This window comes from Schistocerca americana, chromosome 3, assembly GCF_021461395.2.
Source record: "Schistocerca americana isolate TAMUIC-IGC-003095 chromosome 3, iqSchAmer2.1, whole genome shotgun sequence".
Classification (NCBI taxonomy): domain Eukaryota; kingdom Metazoa; phylum Arthropoda; class Insecta; order Orthoptera; family Acrididae; genus Schistocerca; species Schistocerca americana.
The window spans coordinates 172316723-172329819 of NC_060121.1; the positions used below are offsets into that span (position 1 = coordinate 172316723).

The window sequence follows — 13097 nt, forward strand, 5'->3', positions numbered from 1 at the left end:
GTGAGCTCAGATTTGTAGTTATGTTCAGGTTATATTTGTGTAAAATAATTTTTTTATTAATTTAAAGTTTGGGCCATAAGGCTGTTTTTCTTTTAAAATTTTTTTGAATTATTCTCATTGCTTTTATACAATTGAATAACTGGCGTAGAGCACCGCAATTTGCAAATACTAATTGATCATGTGTTGTTACCAGTGCTCTGTTTTAATTAATGTGGTGAAAAACTTTTGTATCCTCAAATGGGGGTCAGCATTCCACTCAAGCAGCCCACGTACTCCTGCTTACCAATCCTATGCCTTACCACTACTGTTAAATAAATTAACATGTAATGTAGTGTTTTCTTCAATAGGAGAAACCATTTTTTGTTTGTATGTATGTATAGTGTGTGAATAAACTAACTACATCCAGATAAGTGTTTATTATTTGCTGTGGGTCACAACAGATGACATTCTACAAATAAGATAAAGGAACAGGAGGAGAACAAGGAAAGTTCTTGATAACATGCACATAAAATTTATTTCCTTAGAATATATTTTTTTTCTCAAAAGTGGATACCACATATGAATACCATGTGACATTTTCACATGATTAGTTATGTAAACTGCATCACAATACATCCCATGTTATTCTCGATATGGCTAGTATACATTTCAGCTATCTTCTTATACATTCAAATTACATGGTCCAGGTGAACTACATTTTTTGTCTTCTTGTTTACAAACCTTTATTGAAATAAACTGTGGATGGTGGGTTAGGCATCTTCTTGATTTTCTCCTGTAAAAGAGAGAGAGAGAGAGAGAGAAAAAAAAGAATAAGGTAGCATATATTTGTTTTCTTTTCAAGTCATATGACACCCGACTATCAGTGACTAAATGAAAATGAAATGTGTATCTTAAAAAGAACCAACGACGAAATCCAGATTATTTTTCTGTGGAGCATCCTAACATTTCACTTACGTGAAGTATTAAACTTCAAATTAAGTTAGACTGGGCTATATGGAACAGAATTTGCAACAGTATCCTCATGTGTACCGATTGCACAGTAAGCCCATTTATTTGTTGTAGCCATTATTCTAAGGAAAACTATTTTTTAAACTACAATGTTTATGCAGGGAAGTATTTTTCAAAAATGCGTGGCATTTCTGAGAATGGTATTAGAGAGTATTACCTAGATTGTGAATAATCACCACCAATGGTGGCTGAAAACTTCTACTATAAGGAGTCACCCAGATTCTACCAATAAGGCAGAGAAGTGTATACAGGTTGGTAGTACCTTCTTGTCTCTGAGTGTGGGAAACTGCTCCTAAAGATGGATTAGCCAGCAATGACACTAGGACATCTAAGGCAATGGAGGCCCCTGCAAAGAAGACACATGCGTACCCCACCTGAAATGTAATCAGTAATTTAAAAACTGTCATGATGATCTCTCCAATGGCAACCGATTTCAGATTAGTTGCCCATTAGGACCTATGGAAGGGAATTGCAAAAGAGGAAATGACAATGAGAAATAACTGACAAACCAATGAAAGGAATCCAGGTTTGATTAAGACAGGCTAATCAGAGTAAGTTACCATGACTAGATATGTGACAGAGAGCAAACCATCATCATTATCAACAACAATTGTACTACATGTGCTCATGTGCTGACATCACAAGCAGGAGGTGGAGGGAGGGATGGGGAGGGGGGGGGGGAAGAGAGAGAGAGAGAGAGAGAGAGAGAGAGAGAGAGAGAGAGAGAGAGAGAGAGAATGTGTGCATTGAATAGGAACAGATGAGACAGTTATGGGAGAATATGGGCTCAAGGCTCAATAGTAGGAATGAGAGAAGAGAGAGACAGTTCTGCTATACATTACAGCTAGTTAATAGCAAATACACTGTTCAAAAACCACAACAGGAGATATATTTGCAAAAGGCCTGCAGAGACAGGACAACAACAGGTGTATTATACCATGATGAGATTGTGATCCCAAAATCAAATATTTGGTTGTAAGGCATACAAATGAGCAGATATTGACCTGGATTACAATTTAGTAATGATAAAGAGTAGGTGGAAGTTCCAGAGAATTTTCAAGAAGGCTCAATGAGTGAAGAAGTAGGATACTGAAGTACTGAGGAATGATGAGTGCATTAGGAGTTCTATAAAGCTGTGGATACTGTGACAATGAATACCACAATATGCTGTTCAGTTGAGGACTGGGCACTCCAGACAAAGCATTCACAGAAATATGACAGGTAAATGTACAGACAAGGAAGTTACTGCGAAGAAACCTTGTGTGGCACCACAAATACTTCAAATGATTAGCAAAGGAAAGAACTGCAAAAATGTTCAGAAAAAGTAAGTAATAAATCAAGATAATCCACTTCCAAATGAAATTAAGAGGTGCTGCAAAATTAAATCAAAATGGTTGCAGAAAAATCATTCATTTATTCACTCCCATGTCACGTTCTATCAATCACATCATGAAGGAGAGTCTTTAAGAATGTGGGACAAGTCAAATTATATTTGATAAAGGCAGAATATTATAATTGCACAAGTCTATGGAATAAATACCTTTTCGGCTTTAACTTCATTGCCCTGGAAGATTATGCCTTTGGACAGTACTCAGTGAAAGCAAGCTAATAAATTCTACCAGTAGGTCAGCCCAACGAAAAAGCTTTGCAAGTGCAAAGCATGCAGAACTGAGTATTGAACCACTCCTTCCCACTGTACACACATCAAAAAAAGTTTTGCATCACCTCGGTTCTGAGAGTTCTCAGTTCACAGAGTTCTGGAACCTGTACAGAGAACTGGAATAGAGATCAACATGAACATCATTTCCGCTCTTTTTATTGGTCATGAGAACCACACATTGCATGTTGTACCACAAACAGTGAGACCATCAGAGGTGGTGGTCCAGATAGCTGTACACACTAGTACCTCTAATACCCCGTAGCATGTCCTCTTGCACTGACGCATGCCTGTATTCGTCATGGCATACTATCCACAGCTTCAGGAAGGCACTGTTGGTCCAGATTGTCCCACTCCTCAACGGCAATTCGACATTGATCCCTCAGAGTGGTTGGTGGGTCAAGTCGTCCATAAACAGCCTTTTTCAGTCTATACCCGGCAGCATGTTCGATAGGGTTCATGTTTGGAGAACATGCTGGCCACTCTAGTCAAACGATGTCATTATCCTAATGGAAGATGTGCATGATGGGGGTGCGAATTGTCATCCATTAAGACTAATGCCTCCCAAATATGCTGCTGATCGGTCGGAGGATGGCATTCACATATATTATAGCCGTTACATCACTTTTCATGACCACCAGCAGCGTACGTTGGGCCCACATAATCCCACCCCAAAACAGCAGGCAACCACCACCTTGCTGCACTCGCTGGACAGTGTCCCACAATTGTCTGGTTGAAGGCAATATGCAATACCCATCGATGAAGAGAACATGATGTCAGTCCTGAGCAGTCCATTTGGTATTGTGGGGCCCATCTGTACCATGCTGCATGGCGTCCTGGTTGCAAAGATGGACCTCGCCGTGGACATCGGGAGTAAAGTTGCGCATTGTGCATCTTATTGCGCACAGTTTGAGTCATAACACAACGTCCTGTGGCTGCACGAAAAGCATTATTCAACATGGTGGCGTTGCTGTCAGGGTTCCTCCGAGCTATAATCTGTAGGTAGCAGTCATCCACTGCAGTAGTAGCCCTTGGGTGCCCTGATCAAGGCATGTCATCGACAGTTCCTGTCTCTCTGTATCTCCTTCATGTCTGAATAACATTGCTTTGATTATCTCAGAGACACCTGGACACTTCCCTAGCTGAGAGCCCTTCCTGGCACAAAGTAACAATGCGGACACAATCGAACCACAGTATTGACCATCTAGGCATGGTTGAACTACAGGCAACATAAGCTGTGTACCTCCTTCCTGGCAGAATGACTGGAACTGATTGGCTGTCAGACCCCCTCCGTCTAATAGGTGCTGCTCATGCATGGTTATTCACATCTTTGGGTGGGTTTAGTGAAATCTCTTAACAGTCAAAGGGACCATGTCTGTGATACAATATCCGCAGTCAATGTCTATCTTCAGGAGTTCTGGGAACCGGGGCTGATGCAAAACTTTTTTGTTGTGTGTATTAATAAGAAAACTATTGAGTTCGTTCTCTCTCTCTCTCTCTCTCTCTCTCTCTCTCTCCCTCCCCCCTCTCCCTTCCTACAGTTGGTAGCTTAGATCCTTTTTGCACCTATTCTTCTCAATATTTCTTTATTTGTGAGATTTGCTGTCTACTATATTATTACCATCCTCCTACAGCACCACTCTTCAAATGCCTCCAGTTGCTTGTCGCCACTCATCAATGTTGCGCGCATTTCCAAGGCATATGAGACTACCCTCCACACAAAGATCTTACCCTATCTCTTTCTGATGATGTAAGAAACAAATTTTTCTTGTACTAAGATGCACTGAATGCAATTTTGTTCTTTGTGTCACCTGAACTTTAGCCATCTGAGGTGATTTTACTACCTAAATAAATATTTACTTATCCAAGTGGTTTATTATTAACTATGCTGTCTATTTGCAATGTGTGGCAGCTGCATACCATAATCTTCTGTGGATTATTTTTTATGTTTTACTTTGTTTCAAGATCTTTTTCATTTTTGCTAACTTTTTTATAGTTTCCACCAATGCCATATTTGTATTTGCACTTCATAATTTTCTCTCTTCAATATCTTCTTTACATTCCTCAATGCCTTTCTCAAAATCCAGTTTGATCAAAAATGGTGACAACTGACATCCCTGACATACTCCTTACTCCAAGACATTCTTGAACATTTCCTTCTAAATCATCATATTCTATTCCATTTATTTTTTGGTTATAGCTCTTGCCTTCTCTTTCATAAATGCCTTGTTCCATTTTAACTTTGCAGCGGGACCTAACAACAACTCTAGCTGCAGTACACTAGACTGCAAGAGACTTAACATTTTGGCAAGAGACATGAATAGTGCTGAACCTCACAACAACTATGCCCAAAGCAGTCTCAACTCATATCCGAGTTGCTCTAAAGCTTTGTATCTGAGATCAAAATACTAGTTACCTGTAACATAATCAGTACAATGTACCATTCCATCATTCCCAAGCTGTGTCTGAATGTTTTTAGAAACATTCCATGAAGGTATAGCACTTTTGTGACAACTGCCTCCCCCTCGTGTTCCACCCTTTGTCAACTGACCTACATCCTTGTGAGCTTAACCAGGCAGGAGGCACTGGAATAAGTTCCAACAAACCTTGATGACCTTTTGCCATCAGCAGGATGAAAGTGGGTGATACACACTACCAGTGTTCTATAATTTAACTGCCTATGAGTGCTGAAGGTAATTCAGATGGTAATGTGATATCAATGAGATAGCTACAGTTAATAACTAATAGGAATTAATACAAAGCATAAATGCAATACTTCTTCTTCTTCTTCTTCTTCTTCTTCCACCTCCTCCTCCTCCTCCTCCTCCTCCTCCTCCTTTTTCTCCTCCTGCTTGTCTTTTAAGGGACTCATAGCTCCCATCCCAATGTCACATGTGGCCTCCACGAGAAATCCAGTTGTTGCCAAAATATATTCTGGCTAGATGGTATTGTAACTAATATATTATAATTTAACTTTGGTGAGAGTTTCAATGAGGTGAAGGCACTATTATTAATGGGTTGGTACACAAAGCTACATTAATGATAATGAACTAAGACATTTTGAGTTTTTAGAATTTAAAGGAGTTACGACTATAGCACATTTTCAAGGCTATTATCTTGGTCACCCTCATTACTGTGGTCTTACTGAAAGCCCAATCCAGTGCATATGAAATAGATTTATTTATAACTTGTAATCTTCCAATACCTTTTCTATCATGAAATGCATTATAGCTAGAAGTTAAAATGGTTTCCAAGCAAGATTGTTCACCTGCAGTTCTGGTTCAAGTGAAGCTGTTGCTATTGAGGCTTTCTGTGAAAACAATGCACAGCACATGGGTGTTGCAAATGTGAGGAAGAAACCACACAGCAAAGTTTGTATTGGAGCAGAAGACCATGGAAAGCGCTGCAAAACTCCACGTTTCTCAAGTCGGTCCATTACAAATGGCGTAATTGCTGAAACAATATTTAAATAGTCACAATATGTAAATTTAACACACAGAACATGAATTAGTTACATGTCACTTTCAAATGGGTAACAGCATTCACATACTACTGCTAAATGTACACAGCTGATTGGTTATCTTTATTAAAGATGATTTTCGAACACTGACACTGTATACATAAAAAACATGCTATATACAAATAATGTTATGAGGTACAGCAACTATTTAATATGTACAGCTGATGTATTATGCAACAAAATAACGACAATGTGAATTAGAATAGACTGCTACTCGCCACACAGGAGGCACTGGGTGACAGACAGGCCATTTAAATGTGCCTCCTTTATGTGGTGAGTAGCAACATGTCCTAATTTATATTGACATTTTATTTACAATGTTTTCAATCCTTAACATGCAATAGTTTTGCTAGAACAAACACAACAGGTCAACTTACATATAAGCGATATTTAGACCTCTCGAACACAACGGCTTTCACAATATTCATGAAACTAATTATAATAAATTTATTCAACAACCAGCTTGCACATCACTAACTTGTCACAGGAATTATGTCTGGGACACAGCAAAGCTAATAGTTCAGGAGACCACAGAATGTAAATATGATTCAGAGGGCATACAGGTACTGTGTAGCCAGGGAGAGTACTAACATGGTGGTGAAAGCCAACATGCTGTGCTCTATATCTGCTGAATATACAAGCAGCCAATACTGAAAACATGAACACAAAAAAAATAACAAAATTTCTTTATCAATAGTAGTGTTAATGATCATAAGGCGTCCCCTCAATTAATACAAAAATACGATGTGTTGTAATGAGTGGAAAGATTATCACAAAAAAGAGAAAGAGAATGAAAATCTGAAAAACAGAAGTTACGACAGGTAGGAGGAGAAATATATCAAGGGACCACAGTTGAGAGAAACTATAAAACTATGGGAAACAACAATTTCTTATTGATGGCAAGCACTTTCCTTCAGAAGAAATGCCGGAAGTGCCAGTAAATACACACAACAATACATATGAGGTATGACAATTAAATAGTTGGTATGGTGGTACAAACACAATTTTCACAAAATTAATCACATTCAATATATACTCTGCTTGTCAATCCCTACAATGCTCTGTATGAATTTTACATTTCTCAGAACAGTGCTGGAAGTCCCTTTCTCAGCCTTAAGAACCTCCATTTCTTTTGATTTCATATCTTCCACACTGCCAGACCTTGTACCCTAAGTGCTGATTTGACCTTTGGAAATTTAAAAAAAAAAAAAAAGAGTCGCAGAGGACCAGATCAGGCAAATATGTTGGATGGTCCAACATGGGGTGCCTTATCAGCAAAGAATTCCTTTGCACACAAGGTGTAATGGTCTGGTGCATTGTCTTTGTGAAGCATCCAGGACTTCTTGTTCCACAAATATGATTGTCTCCTCACTTGTTCAAAATCAGCATTGGAACCTCGGCGTAATAATGTTGATTGATGCCTGGCCTTAAGACAATTTTCATTGGTCAGTTTACAAATTTTCTCAATGGTTTTGTTTGTTTTTATGTTGAGTGTTGTCTAGGGCACAGATTGTGTTTGGTCATTTTATATCACTCCTTGAACTTTTTGAACCCCTCAAAAACTTGTGTTCATGATAAACATTTACTTGCATACACTTCCTTTAGCATGGCATGAGCTTCTGTTGGAGTTTTCCCTAGTTTCAAAAGAGACTTGGGGTTAAATCATTCCTTCAGATGAACACTTTGTATTTTCTTTCATGATATTAGCACAAGGGCTTCAACTGACATTGAGACTGAGAGACATAACAGTGCCAGTCAAGCTCAGCAAGGAAGAAGCAAGAACTGACACAAACATGTTTAAACCTGCCACGACACACTCACTGTTTGCCAGTAGCACCATCAGTTTGGTTATTTATTTGTCACACGGGATGAGAAAGACTCATCTGTAGTGAGGAGAGAGATAAGACAATGATGCAAAAAGGGGGGAGGGGTTGCATCAGAGAAAGTAGGAGATTTACGATAGTATGTTGGTAAGTACTGTGCCAGTTTTAGCCTAGGGATAATGAGAATAAAAGAACATGTGAAGAAGAAGAGAAATTAATAATGCAATTGAGAACTAGACATGAAGAGAGAGAAAGGGTTGAGGATATGTTAATGGAGGTTAAATAGAGGATGATACCCGGATGCAAAGGTGTATTCAATACCAAATTTCCTTCTCTGGAGTTCAGGAAACCTAGTATTAGTGTGAGTATCCAAACAGCCTTTATGCTGTATCTGGCACTTGGGTCCCTTGGGTCGTGCTATTGAGTACATTCAGCAACTAGGTACAGCGTGTCTCCGAGGTGGACACTACCTCTATGCCCATTCATACCCTCAGTCAGTCCAGTTGTTTTACTCACTCCTTTATAAAATTCTGTGCAATGGACACCATAAATAAACAACATGTGATTTTAAAAGTTACTTCACCTTCTATCTTGTAGGCTTTTGTGGTTATGAGGGTGGGATAAATGGCAATAGGAAGCTGTATGGGACAGTTTCACAGTGGGAATGATTGCAGGGATAGGAACTATGAGTTAGGGATAATGGTTTTGGAATGTCGTGCAGTCCGACTAGGATGTTACCGAGGTTAGGAGGATGACAGTGGTTTGAGTGGGGAGGATACCAGGGAGAGGGGATCTCATTCCCAGGCTTGAACTGAGAGAGCCATAGCTTTGGCAGGAGAATGTGCTGAAGCATTTGCAGCCTGAGTGACAAGTGAGAACTATATTATTCAGAGGACGAGAGAAGAATGCTTTGTGAATGAGGCCTGTAGGGTAGTTGCAAAAGTGAAAAATTGTGGGACAAGTGGTAGACATAGGTGTTGAGGGATTTGGTAGTGGCAGATACATTTGCTATGAATGCCCATACTGTAAGGTACGGAGTGTTTGATGTGGAATGGGTGGCAGCTCTCAAAGAAAGTGCATGTACTGTTGCTAGCTGGTTAGTTTTGTGTACTCTGAGGTTCAGAGACATGGAAGCTAATATCAAGCAAGACAGCTTAGGATTCGGAAAAGACTAAATGAATTTGAACTGAAAAAAAAGGGGATCCAGCTTCTGGGTCTTGAGGAATGCCTTTTCCACGTAGCCCACGACAAGGCTAATATAAGATGGGGCCATACTGGTTCTGATAGGTCCACCCCAGAACCTCCTGCCCGAGTCCATTTCCCTCCCTATCCCAATGACACCCCACATGCCCATCTTCTACATGTTCCCCAAAAATCCATAAATCCAACAAGCCTGGACACCTCATTGTAGCTGGCTATTTTGTTCTTACTGAAAGAATTTCTGATCTTTTTCACGAACACCACTTCCTTCAATGAGTCTCTACCATCCCTGCACTTTTACCTCCTGGATCTCTACTCATCACTGTCGATGCCACCTCCTTATGCACCAACATGCCTTATGCCTATGGTCTTGGCACCACTGAACATTGCCTTCCAAATGACCTTCAGACTAAAACTCCGCTATCTCATTCCATATAAGATCAAATGTGGGAAACAAACATTTGGTCACAAATTTTTGTACAATGGTAAGAGGAACTGCCCACAACAACAAACTAAAAATCTAGACCAATACTGTGCGAGCGTTGGAGTCGCCGGGTGTACAAAAGTAACTTTATGTTTTTCTTTAACAATTTGAAAACTGCGACTTCTAGTGAAAATGTTCCCAGTACAAAACTTAACTACATTACATTTCTTACATAAAGGTCTTACTCATTTTCTCCTCTAGCACTAATAGTTTCTGCATTGCAGAGGATGGAAAAGTTGCAGATTGTTAAAAATAATGTTTTAATAGTATAATGTTTACTGTTAAATGAAGTTGGTTAAGAACAAATATTAAATGTGTGTACCACATCTAAGTGACATAGAGCCACATCAAGGGGGTTAATTGTATTCTGGGGGTACAATAGGGTGGGGAGTGGGATGGGCGAAGGGTAGGAGTGTGAGGGAAGGTAGACCTCCAAACTGTGGTCAGGCACTTCCCTCCTCCATAGGTCTCCAAACAAAGTCGAGCTGGTGGTTCCCCACTCTATCCACCCCACTATGTCGTGAGAAGAAACCACAAAGTGTTCACAAAATTATACCAACCCCCACAGCACATAACATGATTCCAGATGTTCAATATTTTTACATAAAAGCTCATTTAACAGCTGTAAGTAAGAACTCATTTAATAAACTGAAAGTAACTCTATTACATAAATATGAGCTCAGTGAAGTTATTTGTCACATAAGACAACTGGACAGGAAATGCTGAGGAAGCAGAGTTTGTCTGCTGTCTGAAAAGGGAGCATCATTTGTGATGGGGGAAGTTGCCTTTCCCAGAACAACTCTACAGCTGCTGTACAGGATGACTAAAAACCAAATTCACCTCTTGCAATGTAGAAAAGTGTGCTGAGATTTACACAGATTCTATCCATATGCATTTCTTTCATCAGTATTATTAGTAACTCTTAACTGTATTCCATGTAGTGTTAATGAACTCTGTGGAAAATAAAAATCCCTGGGCATGTCTGTACACTTCGTCACCAGTGATTCATAAGGTCACTGTGGAGGGCAGTATAACTTTGTGGAACACCCTGTAATTCCTTCTAGTGTCTTAATGGACAGGATAGAGTCGGGAATCATCTGCTCCCTCTTCAGTTTGCAGATCTATGAAGGAGGGGAAGCTTGATCACAATCTTGTGGCCTACCTTCCCTCAGGCTTCCACCCTCCATCAGCCTCCTATTCCACCCCGTTACACTGACAGAAGGCAAATGATCCCTTAATACGACTCTTACATTTGGCACACACATTTAACATTTGTTCTTAACCCACTTCATTAAACTGTAAACATTATTTTCATACAGTTAGAACAATATTTTTAATAATCTGTGATTTTTCCATTCCCTGCAATGTGGAAACAGTTAGCCCTAGAGAAATTTAACATAGTTACATTTTATGCTGGAAAACATTTTCACTAGAGTTGTGCTCCGTGTGACATTTCTTGTTTCCAAAATTTTAATTCATTTCGAAAGGATTCTATTTTATATAAGTAGGATTAGGTATGAGAATCTGCCACAGGAACTGAACGACATTCCAGAAGAAGCTTGCTAAACACCATGCCAAAGTGGAGAGCACTGGGAAGAGCATGTTTTGAAGGAGACAAGAGGCTAAAAATATAACATGAACAATGACACTAAGAAAAAATTCTCAGTTTAAGAAAATGGAGAAAAAAGAACACACATTATCTGCAGTTTCTAAATTGACTTCCTCCAATGAATGAAAGAAACAAAACTTCAATTTAAATGTCTATCAGAAGTATCCTCTCTATTTGAAAGGGAAGAATCCTCCATTCCAAGAGGAAGGGTGTTAGCTTGTTGAAGAAATGAAAACTGGACAGCGAGAATTTTCCCTTTAGAAGTACAGTTGAAAGATTTAAGGTAAGTACAACATGTGGAGAAATAAATCTGGAAGATGACGAGTGTGCATCATCAGCAACAAATGAGACTGTGGTAATCGAAGTGATGCAAGACATTAATGACTACTCATAACTCAACATTTAAAATGATCACATTATAGAAGCCAGATGGGGCATTCTTACAGCACTAGGAGTAGCAAGTTGGGTTACAAGGTTAAAGACTCTTCTTGATGAAGATTGGGTTTTTAGAGTGCTGTTCTCTATGAAAGGAAGTATGACAATAAACTACATTTCATGAATGCTGAGTACATTATATGGACCTATTAGTATGTGGACTGCAAATGCTCCTTGTTAACTCCCAGAACGATTTATGTTCATGTTATCACAATGGCCTGTCTTGACAGGGGAGCAAATGAAACACAGTTTTCAGGAAAGAATGGAATTAATTTGTGCTGTACTGAAACTTAAGCGCAAGTGGGTAGATTTATATGGCAATGTTCAACACTGCCAGATGAAAACACTCTACAGGGTGTCCAGAAAAGGGTTCCCTGATTTCAAAATTAAATATCTCGAAAACAAAGATCGATAGAGGAATGCAGTAAACGGTATATTTATTGTGAAAGCTGTAAGAAGTTTATACAGCAGTTTGAAATAATAGTTACAAAAGCTGCTAACAGATGGCGCTGTAATCGCCATACGTAATGCCTAGTATAAATAGTGATCCGAAGCCCAGAGCAATCAGTTCCACTATTGAAACGTGAAAGGAGGTTAGCATACCGAAGGAAGAGATTAAAACCATGTACTCCATTGAACAATGCATTTTTCTGGTGCTAGAGTACCACAGGTTAGAAGAGAGTCCTATGGCAACAAGGCGAAGTTTTCAAGCATGATTTAATGTTCCAAAAGGACCTGATGCGAAAACCATTCACACGCTCTTCACAAAATTTCAACGAAAAGGCAGCGTAACTGACGATCTAGTGGGGCATGTTGGCCGCAAGCAAACCGCAGTTATGCCTGAAAATATCGCCACAGTTTCTAGATTTATTCAGTGAAATCCAATGTCATCCGTCCGTAGAATTGCATCTGAGAAAGAGCCTACACATGTTTCCATTCAAAATTCAAACGCACCAGGCCATACCTGTACGAGTCTCAATTCTAATTTCATCATCCTAGCTAACGCACAAGAGTAACTAAAAACTGAATTAGTGAAAATAAGTAATTTGCATCATTCAACACTTCTGCCATTCTGTGATTCTGGAAAAGGTATGTATTTTAGGCAAAACTCTTATTAAAAAGAAGTGCAGACAGTCTGCTACTCTCAGTTCGCATTTAAAAGGAGAACAGGAGAAATGCTGAAATAAATTTCATGTGCGGCAGTTTTATACTACTTGAAGGCGATTGTACAAGTTTTACTGCACTAACATACAATATTAGACATACATTCAAATCCAAAGAAACTCATTCGTGCATAATATGTAAGTACACACAAATAATAGACAGTTTACAGTAGGCAAGCATATGTTACACATATTTAC

The 13097-nt window shown here is 39.2% G+C and overlaps 1 protein-coding gene across 1 annotated transcript in view; it reads right to left on the reverse strand.

Annotated features, from left to right (window-relative positions):
* Positions 1-495: 495 nt before the first annotated feature.
* Positions 496-13097, reverse strand: part of LOC124605262 (sideroflexin-1) — a 138884-nt gene continuing 126282 nt past the window's right edge. The window contains exons 8-9 of the mRNA XM_047136825.1: positions 5934-6118; positions 496-772 (exon numbers count right to left, since the gene is read on the reverse strand). Coding sequence (XP_046992781.1) covers positions 713-772; positions 5934-6118 — 245 coding nt within the window. The 3' untranslated portion in view covers positions 496-712. The remainder of the gene's footprint in view (positions 773-5933; positions 6119-13097) is intronic.